The 25216-nt window shown below is 55.0% G+C and overlaps 1 protein-coding gene across 9 annotated transcripts in view; it reads left to right on the forward strand.

Moving 5' to 3' along the window:
• DGKD (diacylglycerol kinase delta) overlaps positions 1 to 25216 on the forward strand; it is a 113261-nt gene that overhangs the window by 80159 nt on the left and 7886 nt on the right. For all 9 annotated transcript variants that reach the window (XM_036767347.1, XM_036767346.1, XM_036767342.1 and 6 more), the window contains 20 exons: positions 126 to 288; positions 1977 to 2085; positions 4714 to 4853; positions 6782 to 6866; positions 8015 to 8109; positions 8233 to 8332; positions 8419 to 8692; positions 10173 to 10334; positions 11172 to 11300; positions 15843 to 15939; positions 16481 to 16591; positions 17981 to 18077; positions 18889 to 18996; positions 19844 to 19957; positions 21198 to 21332; positions 21750 to 21901; positions 22577 to 22688; positions 22782 to 22874; positions 24151 to 24270; positions 24451 to 24580. In XM_036767347.1, coding sequence (XP_036623242.1) covers positions 126 to 288; positions 1977 to 2085; positions 4714 to 4853; positions 6782 to 6866; positions 8015 to 8109; positions 8233 to 8332; positions 8419 to 8692; positions 10173 to 10334; positions 11172 to 11300; positions 15843 to 15939; positions 16481 to 16591; positions 17981 to 18077; positions 18889 to 18996; positions 19844 to 19957; positions 21198 to 21332; positions 21750 to 21901; positions 22577 to 22688; positions 22782 to 22874; positions 24151 to 24270; positions 24451 to 24580 — 2526 coding nt within the window. The remainder of the gene's footprint in view (positions 1 to 125; positions 289 to 1976; positions 2086 to 4713; positions 4854 to 6781; positions 6867 to 8014; positions 8110 to 8232; positions 8333 to 8418; positions 8693 to 10172; positions 10335 to 11171; positions 11301 to 15842; positions 15940 to 16480; positions 16592 to 17980; positions 18078 to 18888; positions 18997 to 19843; positions 19958 to 21197; positions 21333 to 21749; positions 21902 to 22576; positions 22689 to 22781; positions 22875 to 24150; positions 24271 to 24450; positions 24581 to 25216) is intronic.

Genomic DNA, 25216 nt, shown 5'->3' on the forward strand with positions numbered 1-25216 from the left:
AGGGCACGGCAGGGCTTGGGCCTGTTTGTGTATCAGGTGTAGCAATGCGCCTGGGGGAGGGGTGGGGAGCCCTCCGTCACATCATCCCGATTTCTACCCTTTCTCCCTTTCCTCTGTGTGTCCAGGGTTCTGGAAAGCCACATGTCCCCCGTCTTGTACCAGCCCATTGCTGGTCTTTGTCAATTCCAAAAGCGGAGATAACCAAGGAGTGAAGTTCCTTAGAAGATTCAAGCAGCTGCTGAACCCGGCCCAGGTCTTTGACCTCATGAACGGAGGACCCCACCTTGGGTAGGCAGGGGCCAGCTGGCGGGTGGGGTAGCCCAAGCCTCAGCCAGGTGCAGAGGGGGAGCGTCTCTCTCTCCTCCCCAGCTCCTCTCTCCCTTCCCTGCTCCCTCTTCTCTCTTCTTCCTCTCCCCCCTTTATCTCTCACCCTCCCCCCTTCTCCCCCCCTCTCTTCTTCCTCTCCCCGCCTTTATTTCTCATCATCTCCCCTTCTCCCCCACTTCTCTCTTCTTCCTCTCTCCCTTTATCTCTCATCCTCTCCCCTTATTCTCTCCCCCCTCTTCTCTCTTCTTCCTCTCCCCTCCTTTATCTCTCATCCTCTCCCCTTCTCCCCCCCTTCTTCCTCTCCCCCTCCTTTATCTCTCATCCTCTCTCCTTCTCTCCCCTTGTCTTTCCCCTCCTCTCCTTTCTTCCCATTCAGCTGGGCAGAGATCTAGCACCCTTGTTCAACCGAGGATGCAGGTGTGGGATGGGTCATAGATGGGAGCTCTATGTCCGCAGCTGGTCCTGCTGTTTCAGATCCTCCCCAGGGGCTCCCAGGCTCTTTGCTGCTCAGACAGGAGAGGTCTGGGCCATGTCCTCTGTCCTTCCTCTCTGATTCAGTGTCCATGGTGACATCCGTAGGCCACATTGGCGGCTTCTGTCTTTATGACCCTGCTGCCTTCTTTCCACGTGGGGTGGAAGCTTGACATGAAGTGGGGGCTTTGGGAAGGGGCCTGGGCAGGATATTTGGTTTGCAGACGTACCTGCCAAACCTGTTCTCCCCTCGTGGAGTTAACCTTAAGTAATCGAGGATTCTGCAGTGTAATGTGACACCACCAGGGCACTCTCCCATCTCATGGTGGCCACCCTTCCACCCCTTCCCTGCCAGAAGCACCTCCCGAGGCAGCATCGCCCAAAGCAGGCATCCAGACAGGAGCCAAGGTTATGGGGCAGAGTCCTCTGCTTTTGGGGAGAGGACAGTGGTCCCCAGAGCAGGGCCAGGAGTCATCCCGGGGTGGGATTCAGATAACCTCTGGTCACCCCCGTGTGGGGCAGGTGGCATGCAGGAGAGCCATGTCCACACCCCTCAGACACTGCCCAACTGTCTGTAGGCTGGCCCAATGACTCAGCTTCTCAGAGCTTCCATTTCCTCGTCTGAGTAAAGGGAAGTCAGTACCTGGTCTACCTTGTGATACTGATGGTCATTGGGGGCACAGTGCGAGCTGCCTAAACCCTCCTTATCTGGGGCAGAGGCTGGCCTGCTGGACTGCTCCCATGAGTGCTGGGGACTGGGTGTCCCAAAGGATACATTAGGGATCCCTCCCTGAGCAGCAGGCTCCAGGAGGACACCTGGCTCTATTATCTGTGACATCTGAGTGGCAACTAAAGCCGCGCTGATAGATAGCGGTGCAGGGACCCAGATTGCCTCCTTGTTCTGGTCTCTTCCCCAGAGAAGAAGTGCCCCGGGGGTATCAGAGCAGGCAGCAGGCATGGCAGGCACACCAGGGGATCAGGACAGGCAGCGGGTGTACTAGGGGGGTCAGGGCAGGCAACAGGCACACCAGGGGGTTAAGGGCAGGCAGCAGGCACACCAGGGGGGTTGGGGCAGGCAGCGGGCACAGGCATCCACTGAGAGGAGAGCTCCCTCTTGTCACCAGGGAGGGCAGGGTTCAGACGATGGTGGTAACGGTGGATTTCCTTTCTCCCCATAGTTTACGTTTATTCCAGAAGTTTGACACTTTCCGTATTCTGGTGTGTGGTGGGGATGGCAGTGTCGGATGGGTCCTCTCTGAGATTGACAGCCTCAACCTCCACAAGCAGGTAGGTCCCAAGAGCAGAGAGAGGAGGCGAGAGGCCAAGTCAGCACACAGGGCAGCGATGCTGCATCCAAGCCCAGGTGGTTCTCTTCCTCTGATGGTTCCCTGGCCCCGACTTCTCTAGATCGTGGGGTTGTCACCTTTTGGGCAGTCTGGTGAAGCCCGTGGACACTCACTCAGAAGAAATGCACATTTTCAAATGAAATAATATTTGTGAAGCGCTTGGCACATAGTAGGTGTTTAACTGCTCCTTCCTCTCCCCCCACCTTCTAAATATATAAAATAAGTTTCCTGGTTAAGATCCCCGACCGTGGGACAATAGATTAGGGTTGAGGTGAAAGACTCAGGTGATGACTGGGGAGAAGAGAGGCCAGGCAAGGACAAGGAGCTGGAAGCTAGAGGTTCAGGGGCATTGTCCAGTGGGGCAGGCAAAGAAATAGGCCCATGCACAGTGGCACACAGCCTTCTGGGAGGTGTCACTGCATTGCATGGGAGTATTTTAGCAGGGAATGAAATCACCAATTCCCCTGCCCCCTTTTGGGGGGGGGCAGCACCCCTTTCTTGCTTTCAGGGCCTTGGACAAGCCACTGATGGATCCTCTTGGGTCCCCTGGCATGGTGTTTCCTCTGCTCTATAGTTGGTGGCCTCTAGAATCCCCAGAAGGCTGGAGTCTCTGCGCAGGGCCGGGCCCCTTTATTGGGCTTTTCCTGAGAGTGTTTGTGACATTCTCCAGAGGCCCCACGCAGAGGCAGAGAAGGAAGCTCCCTCATGTCTCCTCAGCTGGAGCCCCAGGCCTGACAGACAAAGGGACTAGTCCCCCCGGGGCACTGTTCCCTGACTCCCAGAACAGCTTAGTGCTGGGGGAGAAAGCCATGAACCAGGGGACCTGCCCAAGCAGGTCAAGCACTGCCACCTGGTGGTGCAGGTCGAGAAATGCATGGTCCCCATTCACTGCACCAGGCAGAGTTTGTCCATCCCGTGGCTTGTCACTGAGCCTTGCAAGAGGAAAGGAGGGAAGATTATGTCCTACCTGGGCACAAAAGCAGGAGATCAGCTCCCTGGGAGGAGATTGCCTCCCCAAAGAGGAAGCGCAGGGATTCAGATGAGGCGCCAATGAAGGTGTGTCTGACATCCTCCCCAGCTCCAAAACTCATTGTAGCCCCTGTGGTCAGTGAGCCAACTTTTATTAAACTCCTGCTGTGTGCCTAGTGGGGCCACACAAAGAGGCCAAAGACAGTCCCTGCCCTTAGGAGCTTACAGGAAGGGTGAGGAGAAGAGAAAGGCTTTGGGTGGGTGGCCGCACTCTGTCTCAGCCAGAGGCTTTGGGGTGGGCCCAGATTGGGAGGGGCCTTGAATGCCACCCCTTCAGAGCTCTTAAGTGTTTTGGATTAGGAAACTGAGACTCTGAGACACTAACCCAGTACTAAGCAGATGAGGCTGGATTTGAACCCTGGACCTCTGGCATCCAATCTAGCACTCTGTTGAAGGAGAAAAGAAACTCAGGGATCTAGGAATCCCAAACCAAAGTTCCCAGGGCAAGGTTGCCTGGAATGAATTCACGATCTCAAGCATTCTCTAAGTCAAGGTGGCAAAGATTTATTACACTTTACAGTGACCAAGAGTTCTTAGGGAACCTATAACCTTAGAGGGGTGCAGGGAGAGCTTTTATAAGAGATTTAGGGATGAAACATGTCAGTTAGGTATTTTGGGGTGGGATTAGGGAGTGGTTAAGGCGTGATTAAGGAGTGGTTAGTTCTTAAAGGAACATGCGCTTTTTGTGTCTACTGTGCAGGCGTATTACCTAGAGCTCTCTAGGAAATAGCCCGGGGTGGGGAAAGGGGGGATTACTAGGGGGTGTGTTTTTTTCTGTGAAACGTCACTGAGTTCACTATCAGTCAAGGCTAAAGGGGAATCTATGTATTTTCTCATCTAATGTCTTGTTAGACAAAGTACTATGTCTAGAATACATATTAGAAAGGTCAGAAATTAGGAAATATGGTCATGACTCAGTGTACAGTCAATTATCAGCATCCAGGAATCAATCTATAGATAGGCATAGCTGCTTACTGAGGAAGGAGTGGAGATAAGCTAGGGCACACTGCCCTGCCCTTTAGCTAGAGAGAGACTGCCTGGGACAGAATATGTTTTGAGAACTGGATGTGTTTTGGAATGGGGGTTCAGGCACAGGCACCCAAGCAGAGGCTGTTAGAATTAGCATCCAAGCACAAGCACCCCACCATTCCCCCCTTAAATAGAAGAGACCAGATGGTGCTGGATTTGAACCCAGGGCCTCTGGTGTCCAGTCTAGCACTCTCTTCACTAGGCTGCATATGATCAGGACGCTGACTTTATTAAGGTGGATTGGAGAGGAGAGGAGGGAAAGCCTGGGGACACCTTGCGAGGTCCAGACACGGGGTCAAGTCCCATTGTGAGAGAAAAAAGAGAACTTTTCAGAGACTGTGAAGCCAGCCTCTGTTGGGAGATGGAGGCTGAGGCAGCCAGGCCCTAGAGGCGGAAGCCCGCCCCGCACTCAGCTGCTCAATGACCGGCAGCCCTGGCAGTTCCTCAGGGGGCTCATCCCCTCCTGGTGATGGTCAGTGGTGGCAGCTAACGCTTGTCTTCTTTCTTGCAGTGTCAGCTGGGAGTGTTGCCTCTAGGGACAGGGAATGACCTGGCGCGCGTGCTGGGCTGGGGCTCTGCCTGTGATGATGACACTCAGCTCCCTCAGATCTTGGAGAAGCTGGAGAGAGCCAGCACCAAAATGCTGGACCGGTGAGTGGGGGAGGCCCCGGGGGGCCTCCTGGGTGCCTGGGCTTGGCCTTCTCCCCTCCTGGAGGCCAGCTCCCCCATGAAGGCCAGTCCCCAGAAAGGCCAGGACCCCAGGAATGCTGGGGCCCTGCAAAGGACAGCCCCCACAAAGGCCAGCCCCCAGCCCCTACAAAGTCCAAGGCCCCAGGAAGGCCAGGGCCCCCACAAAGGCCAGCCCCCAGGAAGGCCAGGGCCCAGTGGCCTAAGCCAGACCTGGAGGAGCCCGCCTGCCCTAGGCCATGGTTCTTCATGAAAGAGCCTTTTCATTGGTCTCTGTCGGCTGCTGTGATCACACATGTCCAGTGTGAAAAGAGATCTGAGCCTCCCCTCCCCCATCTGTGCTCATTTGTGTATGTATCATGTACAAGTACTCCTGTGTGCAGACATTTCAGAGGATGAGGGAAAGAGGTAGGAAGGGTCAGGCCTGGAGGGGTGAGGGCAGATGGGTGTCTCAGGAGCGTCCTCTGGGCAGCTGGGGGAACCTGCGGGGCAGGGGGTCCAGTGAGAGGTGCCTGTGGGTGCGCACACGGAATGGATGGACTCCCCTTTGGGCTTGGAGGGGACACAGGACAGTGCCAGGGATGGACAGAGCTTGTGAATCTGGGGAAGTTGCCCTTGACAGTATTAGGCAGTTTGGAGGAAGGTTGTGTTGGGGGAGAAGGAGCATGAGCTGATGGGTAGTGAGTCCCAGCCCATCTCTGCCTGCTGGTCTGTGCTCCTCTCTCTGTCCCACCCAAAACAAGAATGGGGCAGGTGGGACATTTCCTCACTGGTCCCTGCCTCTGCACGTTGCCTGTCCTGGCCACCAGGCAATCGAGGGGACAGAGGTTAGGAACATGGGGGTGGAAAGTCCCCCGGTGGACCCTGGGCAGCTGTGAGTACTCAGGAAGCAGGGAGACCATCATTATACACGTTTATTAAGCTCCTGCTGTGTGCTGGGGTCTGTGCTTGGAGTTGCCCCAGGATGGTGAGAGGCCTGGGAGTGTTGCCAATTGTCCTGGGGGGCTGGCTGCTCCCCATCTTTTCCCCTGCTGCCTGATCACACACCCCTTGGAGTCAGATCCCAGTCCAGTTTAGAAAGCCTCATCTTTCTGTAATTAAACCTGTGTATTATCGATGCCATCAAAGGGAAAGGAGGTGAGCCAGCCAGCCCCCCAGCCCGAGTCAGGGGGATGGCAGAGCCATCAGGGATTGTCCTCTCTTGGTGTAGACCCAGAGAACGTTCCCATGATGGGCTGGGTAGATTCTTTTTGGAGGAAGGACAGGGACATAGATTGCCCAGGGGCCCAAGCCAAGGCAACTCGGGAGATGGTGTAAGGAGGCCGGGTAGCTGAGTGACCCAGGGGCACAGGTTGGGGCTGGGGGCATGCCCACTTTGCTCATGTGATTTGGGGTGGCATTTTCACCTCCCCCATTTTCAAGGCCTTGCCTGACAGACCAGGGGGATCTGAAGATAGATGCTTCTGGAAGAGCCTACATCCCTGGGGACTCACAGAGTCAGCTTCAGGCTGAATGTCAGGAAAGGCATTCCTTTGAGAGCTGCACCAGAGTGAATGGGCAGGCGGGCCCTCTCTAAGGATGCTCTGGAGAGGCCCCTGCACCAGCTGGGCCCAGAGCCAAGGGCCCTCCAGGAGGCCCGAGGGGCAGCCTCAGTTTCCACATCTGTAGAATGAGCCCTGAAGGTCTGTGCTTCTGGCCTATACTGCCTGCCTTTCGGGAAGTCCCTTTGCTCTCTTTTGTGTAAGGGATCGAGAGCTAGAGCCCAGCTAGGCGCCTGGGGGGAGGGGGACGCTGTTGTCGGCCTTCAGGGCTCTCCCTTCGCACAGATTCACTAACCGAATCCGAGGGAGGTCCAGCAGATCATGATGGTAACTTGGTTTCCCAACTCCCAGGTGGAGCATCATGGTGTACGAAACAAAACTCCCTCGACAAGCTTCGTCTTCCACGGTGACAGAAGACTTCAGTGAGGACTCAGAGGTAGCAGCCCCGCCTCTTCTCTCCCTGTGCCCCCTCCCATGAAGCTCTTCCCATGGCCTCCTGGCTGATGGTTCTTACTGTCATGAGCTCTTCCCTTCCCTCCCCTGGGCCACCATCTCGAAACATCACTTTCATTGTGCCATCCCTCTGCCTGGAACCTCCCATGGCTCCTTCTTTCCTCATGTAGGTGACCAGCCTTTGGTGGGAAGGAGTGACATTTCTGTTTTCTCAAAGCTTTGAGATGGTCCAGCTAGAGGATGGGGGAGTTTGAGAGCTGGTAGGCCAGTGGGATGCAGCCGCTAGTATGGTCAACCAGGTTAGACTTGGTATTGACTGGTTGGGGACCACGCCTTCCATTATCCTTGGTGCCTGCTGCTCTGGAACACGGACCCTCCCCTTCAATCCCATAGGAGCACAGGCTCCATCCATTCCCACCCCCTCACCTGTGGCTGCCTCAGCTGATTTGCTTCCCTACTCCCTCGAGGCCCCATCCAAGGACCGCCTGGCTCACACAGCTTGTCTGTCCTCGCCATCACTCAGGCCTCGTGTGACAGCTTCAGGGGCAGCATGGCTTGGGCTGTGTCTGTGCCCAGACAGCTCTGAGGACCCCATGGAGCCCAGGCTTTGGAGAAATGCTTAGGGATGAATTGTTCTCCCCAAGAGGGATAAATACCCAAGGGCCCCAGGCAGAGGATGGAGCAAGGAGGCTGCTGCCTGGTCAGAGAGAGAGACCCAGGACTGGGGCGGGCCTGATGGCCAAGCCCAGAGTCCCCACTGCAGAGCTGGGAGAGGAGAGGCCAGCCTGGGCTCTCAGTGTGCCGAGGAACGTGCTGCCGTCCCTGGGGGCAGGGGGGGGGCGGGGGGGCTGCAAGGCCCCTGAGGGTCAGGTCGCAGGTTAGCCAGTCTTACCCTGATGATGCCTTTCTGTGGTGGAGAGGCCATCATGTTAGGGGTTAGCTCCATTTTACAGTTGAGGAACTGAGTCTCAGAGAAACGACCCCCCACACCCCCCCCCCCCAGAGCTGGGCCTGCCCTGGGCTGTTGGGGTTTTAGCTGAGCCGACTCCAGGGTTTCCCAGGGGAGCATGGCACGGCAGTTGTGCACCCCAGGCCTGGCTGCCCATCCTTACCATGTGTCTGCATGTCTAGGTCCAGCAAATTCTCTTCTATGAAGACTCGGTGGCTGCTCACTTGTCCAAAATCTTGACTTCGGATCAGCATTCTGTGGTCATCTCCTCTGCCAAGTACGTGCCCATGAGCAGTGCCCTGGTGGTGCAGGGGGTGGGGGAGGGGCCCTCAAGGCCCAAACGCCCTTGCTCCCCCTCCATCCAACACACACACACAGCCTCCACTCTTCCTTCTCGCAGGGTGCTCTGTGAAACTGTGAAGGACTTTGTGGCGCGGGTGGGGAAGGCATACGAGAAAGCCACGGAGGGCTCCGAGGAGTCTGAAGTCATGGCCAGGAAGGTAAACGATGGAGCGCGTGGCACATGGCAGGGGGCTGGGGCCAGGGTCCTCCACGAGGTCTGAGGCGCTCCACTTCCTCCCATCAGTGCTCTGTGCTCAAAGAGAAGCTGGATTCCCTCCTCAAGACACTGAACGACGAGTCCCAGGCTTCCTCCTCCCTGCCCAACCCTCCTCCCACCATCGCCGAAGAGGTGGAAGATGGGGACGGCTCTGGCGGGGTCTGTGTCGCCTCCACTGACCGCACCATAGGGCCGGCCTGCCCAGCGCGGCCCCAGATATTCCGGCCTCGGGAGCAGCTCATGTTAAGAGCCAACAGCCTGAAGAAAGCCATTCGTCAGATCATAGAACATGCAGAAAAAGGTAGCTGGCCTCGTGCCCCTTCCCCCCACCCTCAGATAGCCAGGGGTGACCCAGAGAGGGGTCACTGACCCCCATCCAAACAGGCATTAGCCCCGTATCACCCCGTACTCTCCTCCAAATGTGGGTGTGCAAAGGGTGTCCAAGCCCAGTCCGCAGCTCCCAGAGATGCTGGCAATGAGCCCAGCACCCAGGGGTGGCCATCCTGAGAGATCCCACAAAAACCAAAACGTGCCTTTGACCTTCCTTATGAGAGGCAGCTTGGCCAGTTGGGCAGGGCGGGGCTCTGGTCTGGTCCCTGACGCTTCCTGGCTGTCGGTGGCAGAGGTGCCAGCCTGCCTGGGCAGGGGGAGCTTCCCCAACTGGGAATTCTTCCACCATCGAAGTACCTGGTCAGGCCCTGCCGCTCCCCTCTGCAGTCTAGCCATGCCACGTTGTGCCACGTATGTGTTTACAGTGCCCGAGGTCCCTCTTGAGCCCTGGCTCCATGAAGAGTATAGTTCCTGCTTTACAGATGAGGCCAGGGCTCAGCTGGGAAGTGACTTTACTGCAGGTCTAAGCCTGGGGACATGCTCAGCTTTAGTTATTCCTGGTGGCACAGAAGCTTCCTAACAAGCTGAGCTGTCCCAGCGTGGATGGGCAGCCAGCCACTTGGCAGGGACACTGCACGCAGTCCTCCCAGTCAGGTCAGGGTTGGCCTAGGTGCCTCTGAGGTCCCGCCAGCTCTGCTGTGCCAGGCCAGGAGTTAGAAGATCAGATTCCGAGCCCTATGTGCCTGGGGGCCATGGTGCTTCAGAAGAGTCAAGTGCCCTCTTGGCTCCCTCCTACCCTGCCCATCAGCATCAGAAGCGATGCTGGAGGCGCATGGCGAGCCATTCCAGGGAGGGGGACGGCGTTGGGTTCAATGGCTCTGGGACCTCAGACAGATCCCTCCTCCTGGGCAGTGGCAGGGCCCAGGGAGGGGCTTCTTTGGACTCCCTGAGGGCCTGGAGAGCAGCCAGTGGGCAGAGCCCAAAGGACAGCCTTTCCAGACTCACACGGACCCTTGCGTCTTCTCTTCCGATGCCTCTCACCACCTGTCTTCATCTCTTTCCCACCACTTTCCTGTTTTCTTTCTCTGCCTTTGTCTCCATGTTCTCCACGTCTCTGCCATGCATAAGACCAGGCGGCCTCCTCGTTCCTCGGTCCCTCCCTCAGCTCTGCCAGCCCACCCTGAGAGCAGGCGCCTTGTGGCCTCTTGGGTCTCAGGACGCCTGGGCTTTGTTCAGCCCCCTCCTGGCTCAGCCGCATCTCGGCCCTATCAGGCTGCTTTTGTCCCCTCCTTGCATTAACCCTGTTGGACTACTTGTCCGCTGCCATCTGGCCCTTTCCAGGTCTCCGCAGCCTCGTCCAGAGTGACGCCGTCCCCAGGTCACGGAGCTGGCTTTGCCATCTGCATCCAGGCTCACGCCCTCCTGGGTTCTTTTCCTTTTCTGTTCCCCAGCTGTCGATGAGCAGAATGCCCAGACACAGGAGCAGGAAGGCTTCATCTTGGGGCTCTCTGCCGCCGACGATGGCCGAGAGCCCAAGGCGGAGGACAAGCTCCCACTGCAGTCCTCTCATGGTGGCAATGGCAGCGTTTCCCGAGGCAGGAGCCACCGCAAAGGTAGTGTTGTCGCGTCCCGCCTCTGTGCATGGCCCTGGCGTCCAAGCATGGACAGAGGGCCCCAGGCCTCCGCATAGGCCGCCTCCCAAAGACACCCATGAGCTTCTGCTTGTGCACTTCCGCCATCCCTGGAGTCTTCCCACACGGACGCCTCATCCTCAGGGATCAGAACCTTCACTGGCCCTTCTGCACCCAGATTTCTCAACCTCCCCCCCACAAGCTCCTCCCCTTACTGTCCCCTCTTTCCCTTCACCTGGCCCCCCCACCCCCCAGGTAAGCAGGTAGGCAATGGATAGGCTGGAGATCACACCTACTCTCCCTGATCTCTTGAATGTTCCACACGCATGTGTGGGCCGTGTCCTCCGCACACATGCTTTTCACATGGCTTTTTGGTCATGGTGATGCCAGATCCAGTGAGAGAACAGGGAGGGGGGTCGTTTGGAGGCTCCTGCCATCCTTGGGATGCTCTTGGCTGGGCACAGATTAGGAGCGGGTGTGCTGGGCCTGTCCCCACGCCCTTAGCTCCTTAGGGAGTCCAGAGCATCCCTAGGAGCTGACAGTGTGTTGGCGCGCTTTGCTGTTCCACACAGGGAGTTGGAGGGGAGCCTGGCGTGAATAGAATAGGGCTGATGCTCCAAATCCCACGGTGCCCCTCCAGGGCTGGGTGGGCAGCGGGCCCAGGGTCATCATCCGAGTGCGGTCTAGCCTTCTGTCTTCATTCTCTTGGCCCTGAGGGTTCCCAAAGTGATGAACTCAGAAGGGTTTTGTTTTTTTTTAAATGCTGTGGCTTTGCAACGTCCTATTTTTAACATTTGTTTTTTCTGTTGTTTCTTCCAGTGTCCAAAACCCCTTGCGAAAAGCTAATAAACAAAGGAAGCTTGTCTCTGGGAGGCTCAGCATCACTTCCTCCCCAGACGGGAAGCCGCGACAGCTTGCCAATGCTGAACACAAAGATTCTGTACCCAAGTGAGTGCAAGCATCTCCCGTGGCTGGCTCAGAGTTGGCAGAAGCGTCAGGCCAAGCGGGGCCCTGTTGGCATGGCAGGGGGTGGGGCTGGGCTGGTGGGATGACTGCTTCCAACCAGGGGAGAGGAGTAGAACCACCCTCCTGTAGATGGCCTCAAGCTGGAGCCAAAATATGGGAACAGGTGGTGAGAAAAGAGTCCCTGAAACCAGGTGTCACTGCAGGAAGGCCCCCTCCTTGAGGAGAGACCATCTTCTGGGGCTGGTGCCTGGTGGAGGCAGGAATCATTAGCCAACATGCATTCACTCAGCGCCTGCCATGGGCCACACGTGGGCTCACTCCTTGCCTCCTGGGAAGCCATTCCCTTCTCATGCCTTCTTTCTCCACCTGTCAAGGGGAGATGTGTCGTGCCCCCTTTCTTCTTTGGAGGGATTCTGTCAGATCCATGAGGCCACGGCTCTGACTGGGCCTTGAGTTCTTCCACAGAAAGGTCAGGAATGCCTAACTGGTCTTCCCAGGGAAATTCCCGCTCCTGTGTGCAGAGGAGTGTAGGGGAAACCCATGAGGGAAAAGATCAGAGCAGACAAGGAAGGGTGTGTTTTAGATAGACAAGCAGAATTGCTAGTGCAGAATTCCTTGGTCTGGTGCCAGATTAAATTCCCCATCAACTTGTCCTGGGACAGCTCTGCCAAGTGATGGCAAAGTGAATATCCACCTAAAGAGCCATGGCTGTAGAAGGGGACTGGTTGGCAGACAGGAGGAGCCAGGCATTAGCAAAGAGGCCGACAGTGCGGAATGGGGTCACCACAGGGGCTGTTTCTACTGATCTGGGAAATGTCCAGCGAGGCGCCGAGGGCACTGAGTGAGGCGCTGAGGTCTCCTGGGAAGCCTGAGGGCTTTCTTTTCCAGACCTCTCACCCGACTTAGCAAGTGTGGAGGAGGATGGATACAGTTAAAGAGCGTTTGCCATGGACTCCAGTGAGCCAGAAGACCAGAGGCCACACAAGGTTTTAAAACCAGGGCAGCCAAAGCGCAGGGAGTGGAATCCTTGCTTGGTAGCCTCATTCCCCAGAGTTTGGGTGTTCTTCTCGAAGGGCTTTGCATTCTGTGCCTCTGCTGATGCGCCAGGGTTGTTACAGCTGAGAGCCAGCCTTTCTCCTTCCAGGCTGTGTGTCAGCTTTGACTGGTTCTGCCAAATTGCCTCAGCTCTAGGTGTGGGTGCCCATCCCCAGAGAGTGGGGCACCAGGGGGTGATACTGTTTGGCCTGTAGTGACTCAGCGAAGTACATGACACACTATGGCCTTTGGTCCTCTATGGCCCGTCCACTACAAGGAAAAAAAAGGAGACGGGGGCTGCCAGCCTTGGATGGCTGTAGTTGGCAGAAGGTACAAGCAGTGGCTTCATCGATGAAGTGACAGGTTCACACACTATGAGAGGACCTGGACCACATGGGCAGCATCAGTTTAAAATGGGCCTGAAGGGACCGTGACCTGGGATGAAGGAATGAGAGGCCCCGGTACCTGAACAGGAGGGGTGCTCGTGTCCAGAAGAACATCTGATGTTTCTGGGTGTGGTCGGCATCCAGTGACATCCTGTGACATGGGAGATGACCAAAGAAGCCTCTGCTGCCCATAGACAGAGCCCCAGTCAGCTGGTGAGAGCAGAGCGAAGAAAAAAGTTAGATGAAAGGAGAGAAGGAGGAGGTTGTTACTGCATGCAGTCACAGCAGCTCAAACTTGACCATTCATGTAAAGTTGTCAATGCAGAAAAAAAGAATAAAGGGAAAGCAAAGACTCTGACTCCTCATTTCTCCAAGGGGTTGGATCAACCTACAGCAGCGGCTGAAGGGGAGGTGCCAGCAGGATCTTCCTTGCCAAGTGGAAGGAGGGGCTTGCCCTTAGAGAACAGCCCCGAGGAAGGACGATAGGAGAATCTGATCCACTTCGTCCCATTGAGCCACAAAGCAAGTTGAGAAGATAGCGGCGGGGAGATGGGCGTGAGCAGCACCAGGGCGTGATGACACGACTTATGCACAGACGTTAAAATGATGTGGTTCTCTAAGACACACTACTCCAAAGACATCTGTATCCAAAAAATCTCACATTGGCCTTTGGTGAGATCTACAACAGAGAAACGCGTTCCCTTAAAGTCTTCATCAGGGTCACGAAGGGCCTGCAGATTTCTGGTCTTCCCTCTGGGCCCTGGTATGCACCCCGAGGCTGATGGTTGGCGCCTAGATATCGTCTGGCAGAAATGCAGCCAAGCAGTCTCTGGAAGGCTTCTCATCGCCAGCTCAGCCCTTGCCAAAAAATGGATCCCTTTTCATTTGGGGATGGTAACAAGAGCCGCGTGCACGCACACGCATACACACACACGCACACACACACATGCACGCACATGCATGCGCACACACACACTCTCGTTCTCGGCTGCCTCCTGGTTAGTTAGCATGTGCAATACAGGAAGACACAGATGTACCACATCAGGAAAATGCCTCCTTGGAAAACCCAGGCAGTGCGAGAGAGTCACCCCTGCAGATAATTCACACTGCCCAAAGGTGCCAGTCAGCCAGGCCTGTTGACTCTCATCTTTTCCTGCTCCTTATGTGTCCCTGGTCACTGACCACAGCGGCGGCACCCCATGACTCCTGCCTGCGCTAGAACTGGCCTTGCCCTCACTGAGAGGGAAGAGTTTGGGGGCCAAGAATGTCACAGAATGACAGCCAACTTCACCTGGAGGAGAAGGTGTGAGAAGCAAAATGCCGAATAAAAAGGGCATTACTTGTATGGGTCAAATCATGGGACAGTGAATTCTGAGGGGTTGGACTAGATGTTTATAATTGTATAGCAGCTTCATTGAGCAAAACAACTGAGGCTGAGAACATCTTTTCTGTTCCCTGTTGGTGGTAAGAGTTTCTCCAGATGCCGCACGTACCACGTCCCAGAGTGCCAGGAAGCCTCCTCTGTAAGGTAGACGACAATGTGGAAAGGGTTGGTCTAACCATCCATGGGGGAAAACAAAGCGGATGAAAAGCACATATTGACCAAGCTGTGGCATGCAGCTGGACAAGACAGCACACTGAGTAATCTATCAGTTCATACAGTTTGGACAGTGAGACGGGCCTGGAATGGAGGAGGAGGAAGAGGAGGACAACTCACAGCCACAAAAACCCATCTTTTTAACACCAGTGTTCTTTTGGGGTGCTCTGTGTCTTTGAATCATGCGATTCTACAATCACAAAAGAGGCAACACTATGGCTAACGCAAAGGAGAATGGACATGATGCATGTGGGTGAAGTAAACTGTAGCATTTTACCGATGATGACCTGGATGTAGGAAGGGGTCTAACAGGCACAATTAAAACACTCATGTCCATAAAGAAAGATGCAGCAGAAGCCCCCAGGATGTGGTGGCACCGTGTTCTTTAGATGGGAAGGGAATTGAGAAGGAGGCTTCCAGTGTAATGAGTGGATTCTTCATGAAGGATTCATGTGACAACATCCACTTGAATCTGCAAGATGAGAAAGCCTGGAAGGTTATGGCCTCCATCGGAGGAACAACAAAGCCAAGGATCCTTCAAAGTACAAAAAGAAAGGGGCCTCCTAAAATCACACGTTCTCCGTTGTGCACAGCTACAGATATATGGATTCCGTGAGGACCAACCCGGACATACTTCGCTCTTCTCAGCAACCTAAGGTGCAAGGACAACTCCAGGGGACTCATGATGGAGAATGCTATCTTCATCCAGAGAAAGAACTGTGAAGTTTGAATACAGATTGAGGCGCACTACATGCTCGCCTTTTTTGCTTCTCTTTTGTTTTTGTTTTTGGGTTGTTTTTTTTTTTGGGTTCTGTTTCTTCTTTCTCATGATTCATTCCATTGGTCATAATTCTTCTCCACAACTTGACTAGTGTATAAATTAATTCAATGCGAAGTTATACATGGTAGTTATGTGAGATTCCGTGCCGTCTTGGGAAGGAAGGGGGGAGGGAGGGGAGAAAATCTGGAACTCAAAATTATGTAGAACCGTGTGTGGTAAACTAAAAATAAATAAATAAATTTAATAAAAGAAAAAAAAAAAGAAAAAAAATCACACGTTCTCAAAGTTGTCTTTGATGGTTTAAGTGGAAAGAATTTACCCCCAAAATGGACTCTTTACCCAGAACTCTCCATGGAGAACAGAAAGCTCGAGAAATCTTTGGACAGTCATGGCTGTTTTTAAAAAAAAAGCTTGATTGGAAATGTAAGACTTGCAGAATTATAGAATGTTTGGCCCAGACACAAGTTTCAAGGTCCTTCTGTCTCTGCGAGAGTCCTTGCAGGAGCTTCCCTAAGCCAGAGGCATCGGTCCCACTGCTGAGCTGTCCCTGTTTGCACTCCAGGGCAAGAGACGCTTGTCCGCTGATGATGTTCTTGGTCTCCAAAACTGAGGATGTTCATAGCGAAGATGTCTTTTTATCCTGGTTAGCCTTGTGATGAGCCAGCAGTCGCAGAGGGACACATCTTTGTATTTGGTGACGCTCATCTCCTCCCCTTCCCTTACAGATATCCGGGCTGGGATGTCCGGTTCCTTACCCGGGGGCTCAGTCATCAGTCGTTTGCTCATCAACGCAGATCCCTTTAACACCGAACCAGAAAATTTGTGAGTATACGGAGTGATGGGGAGGTGTTATTGAAAGAGATAGGATCGACATCCAGAAAGGCTAGAGGAATCAGCTGCCTGACCCCGTGGTAATCACAGTGGCTGGGTCTCCACACCAGCTTAGGAGGGTACCATTGTGCTGTGTACTAAAGGTTCTGAGGAATCTGCGCTCGAAAAGAGAGAAGGGAAACAAACCTCCAGCCCAGGATGCCCAGAACAAGAACTGGCAGTTAGGATTAGGGTTACAGTGGGGTGAGAGGGCAGGAGGAGGGACAGATCATAGGTAGCAGCAACAATATCCTGGGTGGGAAAGGGGAGGGAGGTGGAGGAGGAGGTGTTGTGACCACGCTGGCTAGGGCAGCCTCTGGGAGGTAAGGCCTGTCTCCAAATCTGTGGACTTGAAGAGGTCATGCCCTGGGGCTAGGAGGCCATCTACCTTCAGGTCATGGAGGGACACAATTGAGCCTTGGGAGCTTCAGAAGTAAAAGGCTAAAGGAGGTTATTTTTTTTAATTAATTGGTTTTTAAATGAAATTTTCCAGAGAGTGTTACACAGAGAAATGTGTCATGAATAACTATTTTGGAATTGGGCTTGATGCAAAGATCTCCCTGGATTTCAATAACAAGCGTGATGAACACCCAGAGAAGTGCAGGTAGGTGAGAGTCCCTTGTGTAGCCACATCCCTGGGGCTCTTGGTCACATGGCCCAGGGCAGCCCCAGAGCCCAAGTGCTGCTAGAGCAGCTTTTTTCAAGACAAAATATGACAAATATTGGAGGGAATGAGGGAAGAAAGGTACATTAATGAACTGCTGGTAGAGTAGTGACCTGGGCCAACCATTCAGGAGAATACTTTGGAACTAGGCCCAAAGGGCCATGAAACTGTGCATACCCAGCAATACTAGGGCTGCGTCCCAAAGAGAGCAGAGAAAAAGGAAAAAGGACGCACAGCTACAAAAATATTTATAGCAGCTCTTTCTGGTGGCCAAGAACTGGAAATGGAGGGGATGCCCATCAATTGGGGAAGGGCTGAACAAGTTGTGGTACATGGTTGTGATGGAATGCTGCTGTGCTATAAGAAATGGTGGGGGAGGTGTTTCAGAAAAAACCATGGCAAGACCTATATGAACGGATGCAGAGCGAAGTGAGAAGAACCGGGGTGCGCGTGTGGGATAGTAACAGCGATATTGTAGTGATGATCAGCTGTGAATAGCTCGGCTGCTCTGATCAATATGATAACCTAAGACATCTCCAAAAGACTCGCGATCAAAATGCTGTCCACCTTCAGAGAGACGGGATGAACTCTGAGTGTAAACTGAAGTATAATTTTCTTACTTTGAAAATGTTTCTTTTCTTTTTTGCAGCGTGGATAATAGAGAAATCTATTTGACATAATTTTGCATGTATCATTGATAAATCGCCTTCTCAATGGGTGGGAGTGGGAGGAAAGGAGAGCATTTGGAACTCAAAATTTTAAAAGGAAAGAGTGTTTAAAAATAAATAAAAAACAGATATTAAGAAAATAAAACCCTTTCCCAGCCTGCTTTTCCCCCAGCTGCCATTCTCTTCCATGTACTCTATTTGTTTACACTTGGTCTCTCCCCAGTCCTTGAGGGTGGGGACCTTGTATTGGTTTTCATTTCTTTGTACCCTCAGTACTTATCACAGGGCCTGGCACATATTAAGTGTTTAATAAATAAATGTTTACTGGGGAAAAGAAAAGAAAGTCCCCCATCCAGCATTAAAATTGAGCTTTGGGTGTTGTCTGGAAATGCCTCCCCTTGGAAATCAAGAACAACTCACTTATCAGGTGTGCTCCATCCCCAGAGGAGGGAGGGAGGATTCTGCTTGGGATGGGTCCTTCTTCTTTGGCCATCTGTCCTCAGAGTCATTAGATGGGGTGCCATGAATGTGTGTGTGGAAACTGACAAGGAAGCCTTCCAGTGGCTGCGTGGTCCGTGGTGGCGGTGGGCACAGGAAACGGCGTGGGTGTGGCTGCGGGCTCACAACCATAACTCACTCTTATTCCGTTTTCCCTTCTCAGAAGCCGTACCAAGAATATGATGTGGTATGGGGTTCTGGGGACGAAGGAATTGCTGCATCGCACCTACAGAAACTTGGAGCAGAAGGTCTTGTTGGAGGTGAGAAGGAGGGTCCTTCCCCTGACCCTGGCCTGCTCATCCCAGGGGGACATCCTTTGACTTGACAGGGGGTGATGGGCTTCCCGCAGCGCACTCCACCCGCCCTGTGCATCTCTGCTCCCCCAGGGGTGACCTACACACCCCGTCTGCGATGTGGAGGACACATCGGGCCCCTTCTCCACACGCACTCGGCTCCAGCTGCACTGTGGCCTCAGCACCACTCGCCTCCTCACTGGGCTCACTGTTTGGTCTCCTCTCCCTTCAGTCCATCAGCCCTAGGGATCTGACCTTGGCACTTTCTGTTCCCTCATTGCCAGAGGCTTCTTATTGCGTGGCCTGTGGAATAAAACAGAATCTTCTCTGACTTTTAAAGCGAACCCTCCGGGCCTGGCCGTCAGTCACACTCCTCAGCCTGGCTGGTCTCCCTCTTCCCTCTACACGAGCCTTTCTTCCTTCCTCCCCCAAATCCCTGGAGTCTCACTCCTAGTCTCTGTTTGCGTTTATTCACTTGATGCTTTAGAAGCTGTTGGTTTTGAGCTGCGTCTGCTTCTCCATTCAGGGGGTTGGTGTCCCCTTCGTTGACCGATGTCTCTGGGAGGAGGAGGCTGGTGCTGACCTCAGGGCAGTACAGCCCCCTCTCCTCCCGCTCCCACTTGGCTCTCGTCAGGGTTGTCTGTCCGATAGCCAGCCTCTAGGGGCCCTCGTGGGGCCCGGCTCTCTGCCCCAAGGCCTCGTCCCCACCGTGGCTGTCCGGTTGGTCTTGAGGTGATTCGTCCTTTCTTTCTGTCCCCTGTCCATCCGCTTGGCTCAGTGTGACGGGCGCCCCATCCCGCTGCCCAGCCTTCAGGGTATCGCTGTCCTCAACATTCCCAGCTATGCCGGAGGCACCAACTTCTGGGGAGGCACCAAGGAAGACGACGTAAGTGGGGGGGTGGCCCCGTTAGAAGCCCCTCGGGGGACCCCTGCTAAAGGAGGGCTCTTGGCCTTGGTCTGGAGCCCCTCAGCAGCTGGCAGAAGCCAGAGACGCTCCTGCTGTCAGTCCCCACTTTATGTGGCTCCTGCTCCCTCTTCACCTGTGCTCCCTCCCCCCCTTCATCTTCAGTCTCTTCCTTGTCCTGCTCCTCTTTAAGAGAGCCTTGCCCTGACCTCCATCTGCCTCCACCCCTCACCACCCACTGTCTCCTCAAACACTTGTCATCTGCTCCACCTACTGTAGAGGCTAGGGACCCCGGGATTGTCAGATCTCAGTGTTCCCTTCCTGTCCCCTTCACCTTCACCGGTCCCCCTCCATTCGATGCACTTAGCCTTTATTAAGCCACAGCTGGGTCCCGGGGCTCCCCCCACCGCCCCTGGATGGGTAGGATGGTCCCCCTGGGCCCTCCCCTTGCATCACATGGCCACTGATGCATCTGTCACAGCCTCCCTGGCCTGGAAGAGCCATGGGCCTGGGCTGGGCCTTCTCAAATATCTCTTCCCCAGCTGCTTCCTGGCCCCGTGTCCACTGGAAGGGCTGAATCCAGGCTTCTTGACAGAAGGAATGTAATGGGCTCTCAGCCTCTCCAAGACAGTGTCCCCTTAAAGGGGACAAGGCCATGTCCTTCCCCTGCTGCTCCCCATCACTTCCAGTGTTCCTTCCATCCACTCCCCTCCTCATTGCCCCCATATGCCCCAAAGACCTCTGGTCACTGGGAGGAGGGGGAAGGGCAGGTGGCCTTGCCCAAGGAGGTACTGCCGGCCACTCGCTGCAGTGTTGGCCTCCCTTTCAGACGTTCACGGCCCCTTCCTTCGACGACAAGGTCTTAGAAGTGGTGGCCGTCTTTGGCAGCATGCAGATGGCCGTCTCCCGGGTCATTAATCTGCAGCACCACCGGATTGCTCAGGTAATCATGCCAGAATCCTGGTTGGAGGAAACACATTTTTCTTAATAAAGAGATAAATAAATTTTTAAAAACTTTATCAAAGTCCAACGTCCAAAAAAGAAAAAAAAGTCACTTTGTAGGGTAGTCAGTGAGCCTGGTAAAGTAGGATCATAAAATGTTAGAGATCGGCACTTCCCTCCCCCAGCCATACACACCCAAGGCCACTCCTCCCAGTGGCCAAGCCAGGTCCATGAGCAAGATCTCCCGAGTCTCCTACAAAGATCCTGAGAGCCGGTCCCCAGACAGCCCAGTGGCAAGGCCAGGCCTGAAATGCACGTCCTAGGGTTCATAGGCTAGGGGCAGCAGCTGCTACTACGTATTACCGTGCATGGTTTGACCTTTGGAGCCTTAGAAATCCTCCTCCCGGATTGGGGTTGACATTAGGCATCAGTAAAGTGGCTGCTGTCCCGGTCCTTGTCTGTCACTGCCCATGGTGATGAGCTGACAGCAGGTGTGCTGGGGGCAGGGGGAAGAGCAGTGTCCAGCTTAGACATCCTGCCTGTGTGACTTTGGGCCGGTCACTTCCCCTCTCTGGGCCCCTGAGCTCAATCCCTTCTAGCTCTAGGTCTGTGAGCCTGGGTGCCCAGCAAGCCCGGGTCCTGTGATGTCTGGACTTCTGCCTTGTTCTCTACCCCCAGCCCCCCATGCCAGCCCAGGACTTGTTTTCATTGGATAGGATCTCAGGATGGGGAGGAGCCTCCTCACCTGTCACCAGCATTCCAGGGCAGTGCTGGCAGCCACCTGGACACTGTGATTCCCATCCCCTGGGGCCCTGGGGGCTTCTGTGGTTTGGTTTTTAATATGAAAGTGTCTCCAGTTTTGTCAAGAGTTGTCCCAGTTTTAAACATTTCTAAAAGCAAAACACACAAATTCCACCTTAATTTAAAGCATAAATTCATGTTGTTCGGCCCTTGGAGGAAAGCAGAAGTGATGGCGGGGATGAACGGGGTGGCCAGCCACATAAGCCTGACATCAGTGCCCCGCAGTGACGGGAGGGTCAGCAGAACTAGCAGGACCTCCAGGGGGGAATTACTGTTTCATGATGAGAGCGTCCCTGCCTACCTGAGCTTTGCTTTTGGAGACCCAGAAGAGGGCGGAAAGGCTGTGGCCAGGGAATATTGGTCAGGGGAAAGGGGAGCCCTCGCCAGCTTGCCCACAGCCAGGTGTGTGTGTCATCAGTAAGGTCCGGTGTCTCCCCTAGTGTCGGACTGTGAAAATCGCCATCCTGGGTGAAGAGGGTGTACCAGTGCAGGTGGATGGAGAGGCCTGGATCCAGCCCCCCGGCTCCATCCAGATTGTCCACAAGAACCGGGCGCAGACTCTGACCAGGGATCGGGTAAGGCCAGCGTCTTCCAAAGTGGCATTTTCTCTCAGGCTTTAGCACAGACGCTGCTATCCCCGGGGAATGGAGGGCTGACTCCCGGAGGCAGGAGAGGCCTGGCTAGCTCCTCTGCTTTCCTCACCTTGGCAGAGGACACCCCCCAGCCCCACCCCAGAGGAGGGTCTTTTTCCTTCCTTCGGTTCTCATAGCTCCCCTAAAGCCTTCCTGCAGCATAAGCTGGTGGCCAGAGCCTGGGAGTCAGGAAGTCAGGACCAGCCTTTGATGCCTGGCATGGCTTGCACCCAGCCTCGGAGCAAAGCAGAGACAGCCTTGCCCTCCAGCATCTTACATTCGAATCAGAGTGGGTGTGGTTGTGGTTAAGGATGGGGAGGACAGTGCGGTGGGGCCTTGCATGATCCCCTTGCATTCTAGGCATTTGAGAGCACCCTAAAATCTTGGGAAGACAAGCAGAAAGGTGAGCTCTCGCGCCCTCCCTCCTTCTCCCTGCACCCTGAGATCATGTCTGAAGAGGAGTCCACACAGATGCACCAGTTTGGCCAGGCAGCAGGCGCCCTCATCCACAGGTGGCTTTTGCTCGCTCCCCCTCCCCCTCCTCCTGGGGCTGGGTTCCACCACTGCCTAGGGGTGTGGGGCAGACACACAGAGCGGTCCCCTTCTTCCTCCTCTGCTCCATCTATCCTGGCCAGAGTGCACATTTAGGATTAGGGTTAGGTCCCTTGCTCTGGACACTTCCTAAACGTGATGAATATAAAGAAAACCTGGACCAGGCCGGGCAGGCCCAGGGTGCATAAGGTGTGGGAGATGTGCCCCTGAGCCCATTTGTACTGGCTAAGACCCTTGATCATCCCGCATTCCCATTCCTGAAGGTCTCCACAGATCTTGTCCATAGGAGGCCTGGGGGCCTAAAAGCCGAGGCCCTGGGGATGTGGAAATAATTTCATTTTCCCAGTCCTGTGGACGAAGTCCCCTGGCTTCCTTTTAGAGTGAGAATCAGCCAGCCCTAACGCTGTGGCTGCTCGAGTCAGGTTAAGGGAATGAGCACCCAGGCCAGGGGTGGCCGCAGATTCGGGGAGACAGCATGGGCCCAGAGTGACCCAGGCGTCCAAGCTGAGTCAGGACCGCCCTAGGCGTCTCTTCTGGGGCCCTGGGCCAGTGCTCAGGATCCCGGGGTCATCCCCAGTCCGCCTGTGCCCGACTCAGGCCTGACAGGGTGTCCGCGTCCCTCTCTCTCTCTGCAGTATCCGAGAAATAGCTCAGTCCTGTCGAGACATGGAGCACGAGCTGGCCCACGCCGTCAACGCCAGCTCCAAATCACTGAATAGAGTCTATGGGAAATCCAAGACCACCGAGGTACGTCCTCGCTCCTGCGCCCCTGGCCTGCTGTACTGCCATAGACCCTTGGATCTGCTCCCAGGCCCCTCACAGCCTCTTCCTGCTTTCCAGGGGCTAAATTGCACTTTTGTCCTGGAGATGGTGAACAATATCCGTGCCCTCCACAATGAGACCGAGCTGCTGCTCACTGGGAAGATGGCCCTGGTATGTGGGGTGGGGGGAGGGCGGGCACCAGCCAGGGTGAGCTCTCGTGGCGGCTTATGCTGGAATCTTGCCTCCACTTGATTAGCTCTGTGACCCTACGCAAGTCACCTGGTCTCTGAGCTTTGGTCTCTTCCACTACAAAGTAGGGGTGATAATGCCCTCAGTATTGGCCCAGTGGCAAAGCTCTGGCGAGATCTTGTCCATAGGAGACTTGGGGGCCTAAAAGCCGAGGCACCGGGGATGACGGCTTATTCCCTGGGGATACGGAAATAATTTCACTTTCCCAGTCCTGTGGATGAAGTCCCCTGGCTTCCTTGTAGAGTGAGAATCAGCCAGCCCTAACGCTGCGGCTGCTCGAGTCAGGTCAAGATGATGAGCACCCAGGCCAGGATGCTGGTGGGACCGGGAGGAGGCCGGACTCCTGCCCAGAGTCACGCTGGAGTCTGATCTGCCCTGGAAATGCTGATCTGCTGCCCCTACCCCCACCGACCCCAGAGGAGCAGGCCCCAAAAAGGGATGATGCAGCATGGTCTTTTTAAATTTTATGTGTATTATTCTTTTGGGTTAGCCATCATTTGTTTTCTTTCTGTTTCTTCCCCACCCCCCAACTGAACAAAAAGACAAAGCAAACCCACCTTCCCAGTCTGACTAAGGGGCCTGGTCCAGAGGGCCTGCCATGGCCTGCATGTCGGGCAGGTCCGGGGCATCCTTTGCAGCCCGCCTGTCCTCCTGGGTCTGCCCCCTTCCCTCCTCCGCATCAGCTCAGACAGCTCTTCCCAGATTTTTCTGAAGCCACGCCCTTCTTCCTTTCTGCCGTAGCCCCCCACCCCTTCACAGACCTCCATCAGCCAGGCCCCAGGCAATGGCACTCCCTTGGCTGGTGGCTCCAAATATTTGTGTCCACAGGGGTCCTTTTCCCCTTTGGGTCAGAGACCTTGTGGCGGCATCTCTGCCGGGTCGGTGAGAGCCATTGGCAGCCTTGCTCCTAGTTATTTTCTAGCCTATCTGGGCTCATTCCCATCCGGGATTTGGAACAAGACCCGTTTACTCCCCCTCTTTGTCAGGATGAAGTGGGGTCTGGTCACCTAGCGGACCCCAGAGGGGAGACGCCAGGCCCTTCCTCACCCCAGACCCATTCGATTTGTTTCTGAGGCCAGAGAACAAGTGTGAGAAAAACAGATCCACTGTGGCATCCTGCCGGCCCACACTTGTGGGTTTGCTCCCCAATCCCCAGGGCTAACAGGCGTATTCTTTCTTCTCTCTGGCCATGGTGCAGCAGCTCGAGCCGCCCCACAAGGAGCAGCTCGGGGCAGCCCTGGCTGACATGGACCTCCAGCTGAGAAGGCTGGCCGACATTCCCTGGCTGTGGCAGCTCATGGAGCCCAGCGACGACGAGGTATGTACGGTTCAGCGGGCGCTGCCCCCTGCCCTCATGGGCAGGGCAGGCCTACTGGCTGCCAGTCACCCCAACGCTCCCTCTGTCTATGGCAGGTGCTGCCCCTTACCCCCATGGGCTGGGCAGGCCTGCTGGCTGCCAGTCACCCCAACACTCCCTCTATCTGCTCTTGCCCTCCAGAATCCTACAACGCTAGACTTCAACAAACGTGGCCGCAGCGGTAAATTCCGCCTTGTGACCAAATTCAAAAAGGAGAAAAGCAGCAAGAACAAAGAAATCCGAGGCAGCAGCAGCAGCACCGGCCTCCCTGGTAGCTAGCCCTCCGCAAGCACAAGCGTGCCCCCTGCCTGCCCATCTGAGACCCGTCTCTCCCCCTCTCTCCACCCCCACTGGCGTGTCTTCACTTCGTTAGCCAGACCGTCCTCGATAACATTTTGTTTCTAGGCTTGAGACCCCATAGATGGCCCCGGGTGTGCGCTGTCCCAGGGGCGATGCCTGGCCCCGACCAAATGGGAAGAGGCCTCCTGAGCTTCCTTCATTGTCTGCGGGTGGGGGGACAGGAGGTGACACTGGCAACCTCGGCGATCACAGTGACTTTGGGGCTCAGGTCCGCGAGCATCCTCCAGGCCCCTGCTGCTCCCGCTTCCTCTGTTGGGATCGGTGATTTCCCTCTGATTGAATCTCTCCTCGAATCAATCTGCATAATCAATCTGCATCCGCAGGGTGGTTGCACCGGGAACACAGATCCCATTGGGGGCAAAATGGCAGACTGGCCCATGGGGCCTTCCCATTGGACGATTCATTTGGCCCTCATCTGCCTTGGGTGCATCCCAGCCTCAGATTTTATGTCTGCTTTGGGCTCGGGGCTACCACCATCTTTTTCTCGTGAAAACGTTCTCCTTTATTGCGAGGAATCAGAGCAGGGGGGCTTCTCTCCCAAAGATTA

This window comes from Trichosurus vulpecula, chromosome 7 (assembly GCF_011100635.1).
Source record: "Trichosurus vulpecula isolate mTriVul1 chromosome 7, mTriVul1.pri, whole genome shotgun sequence".
Classification (NCBI taxonomy): domain Eukaryota; kingdom Metazoa; phylum Chordata; class Mammalia; order Diprotodontia; family Phalangeridae; genus Trichosurus; species Trichosurus vulpecula.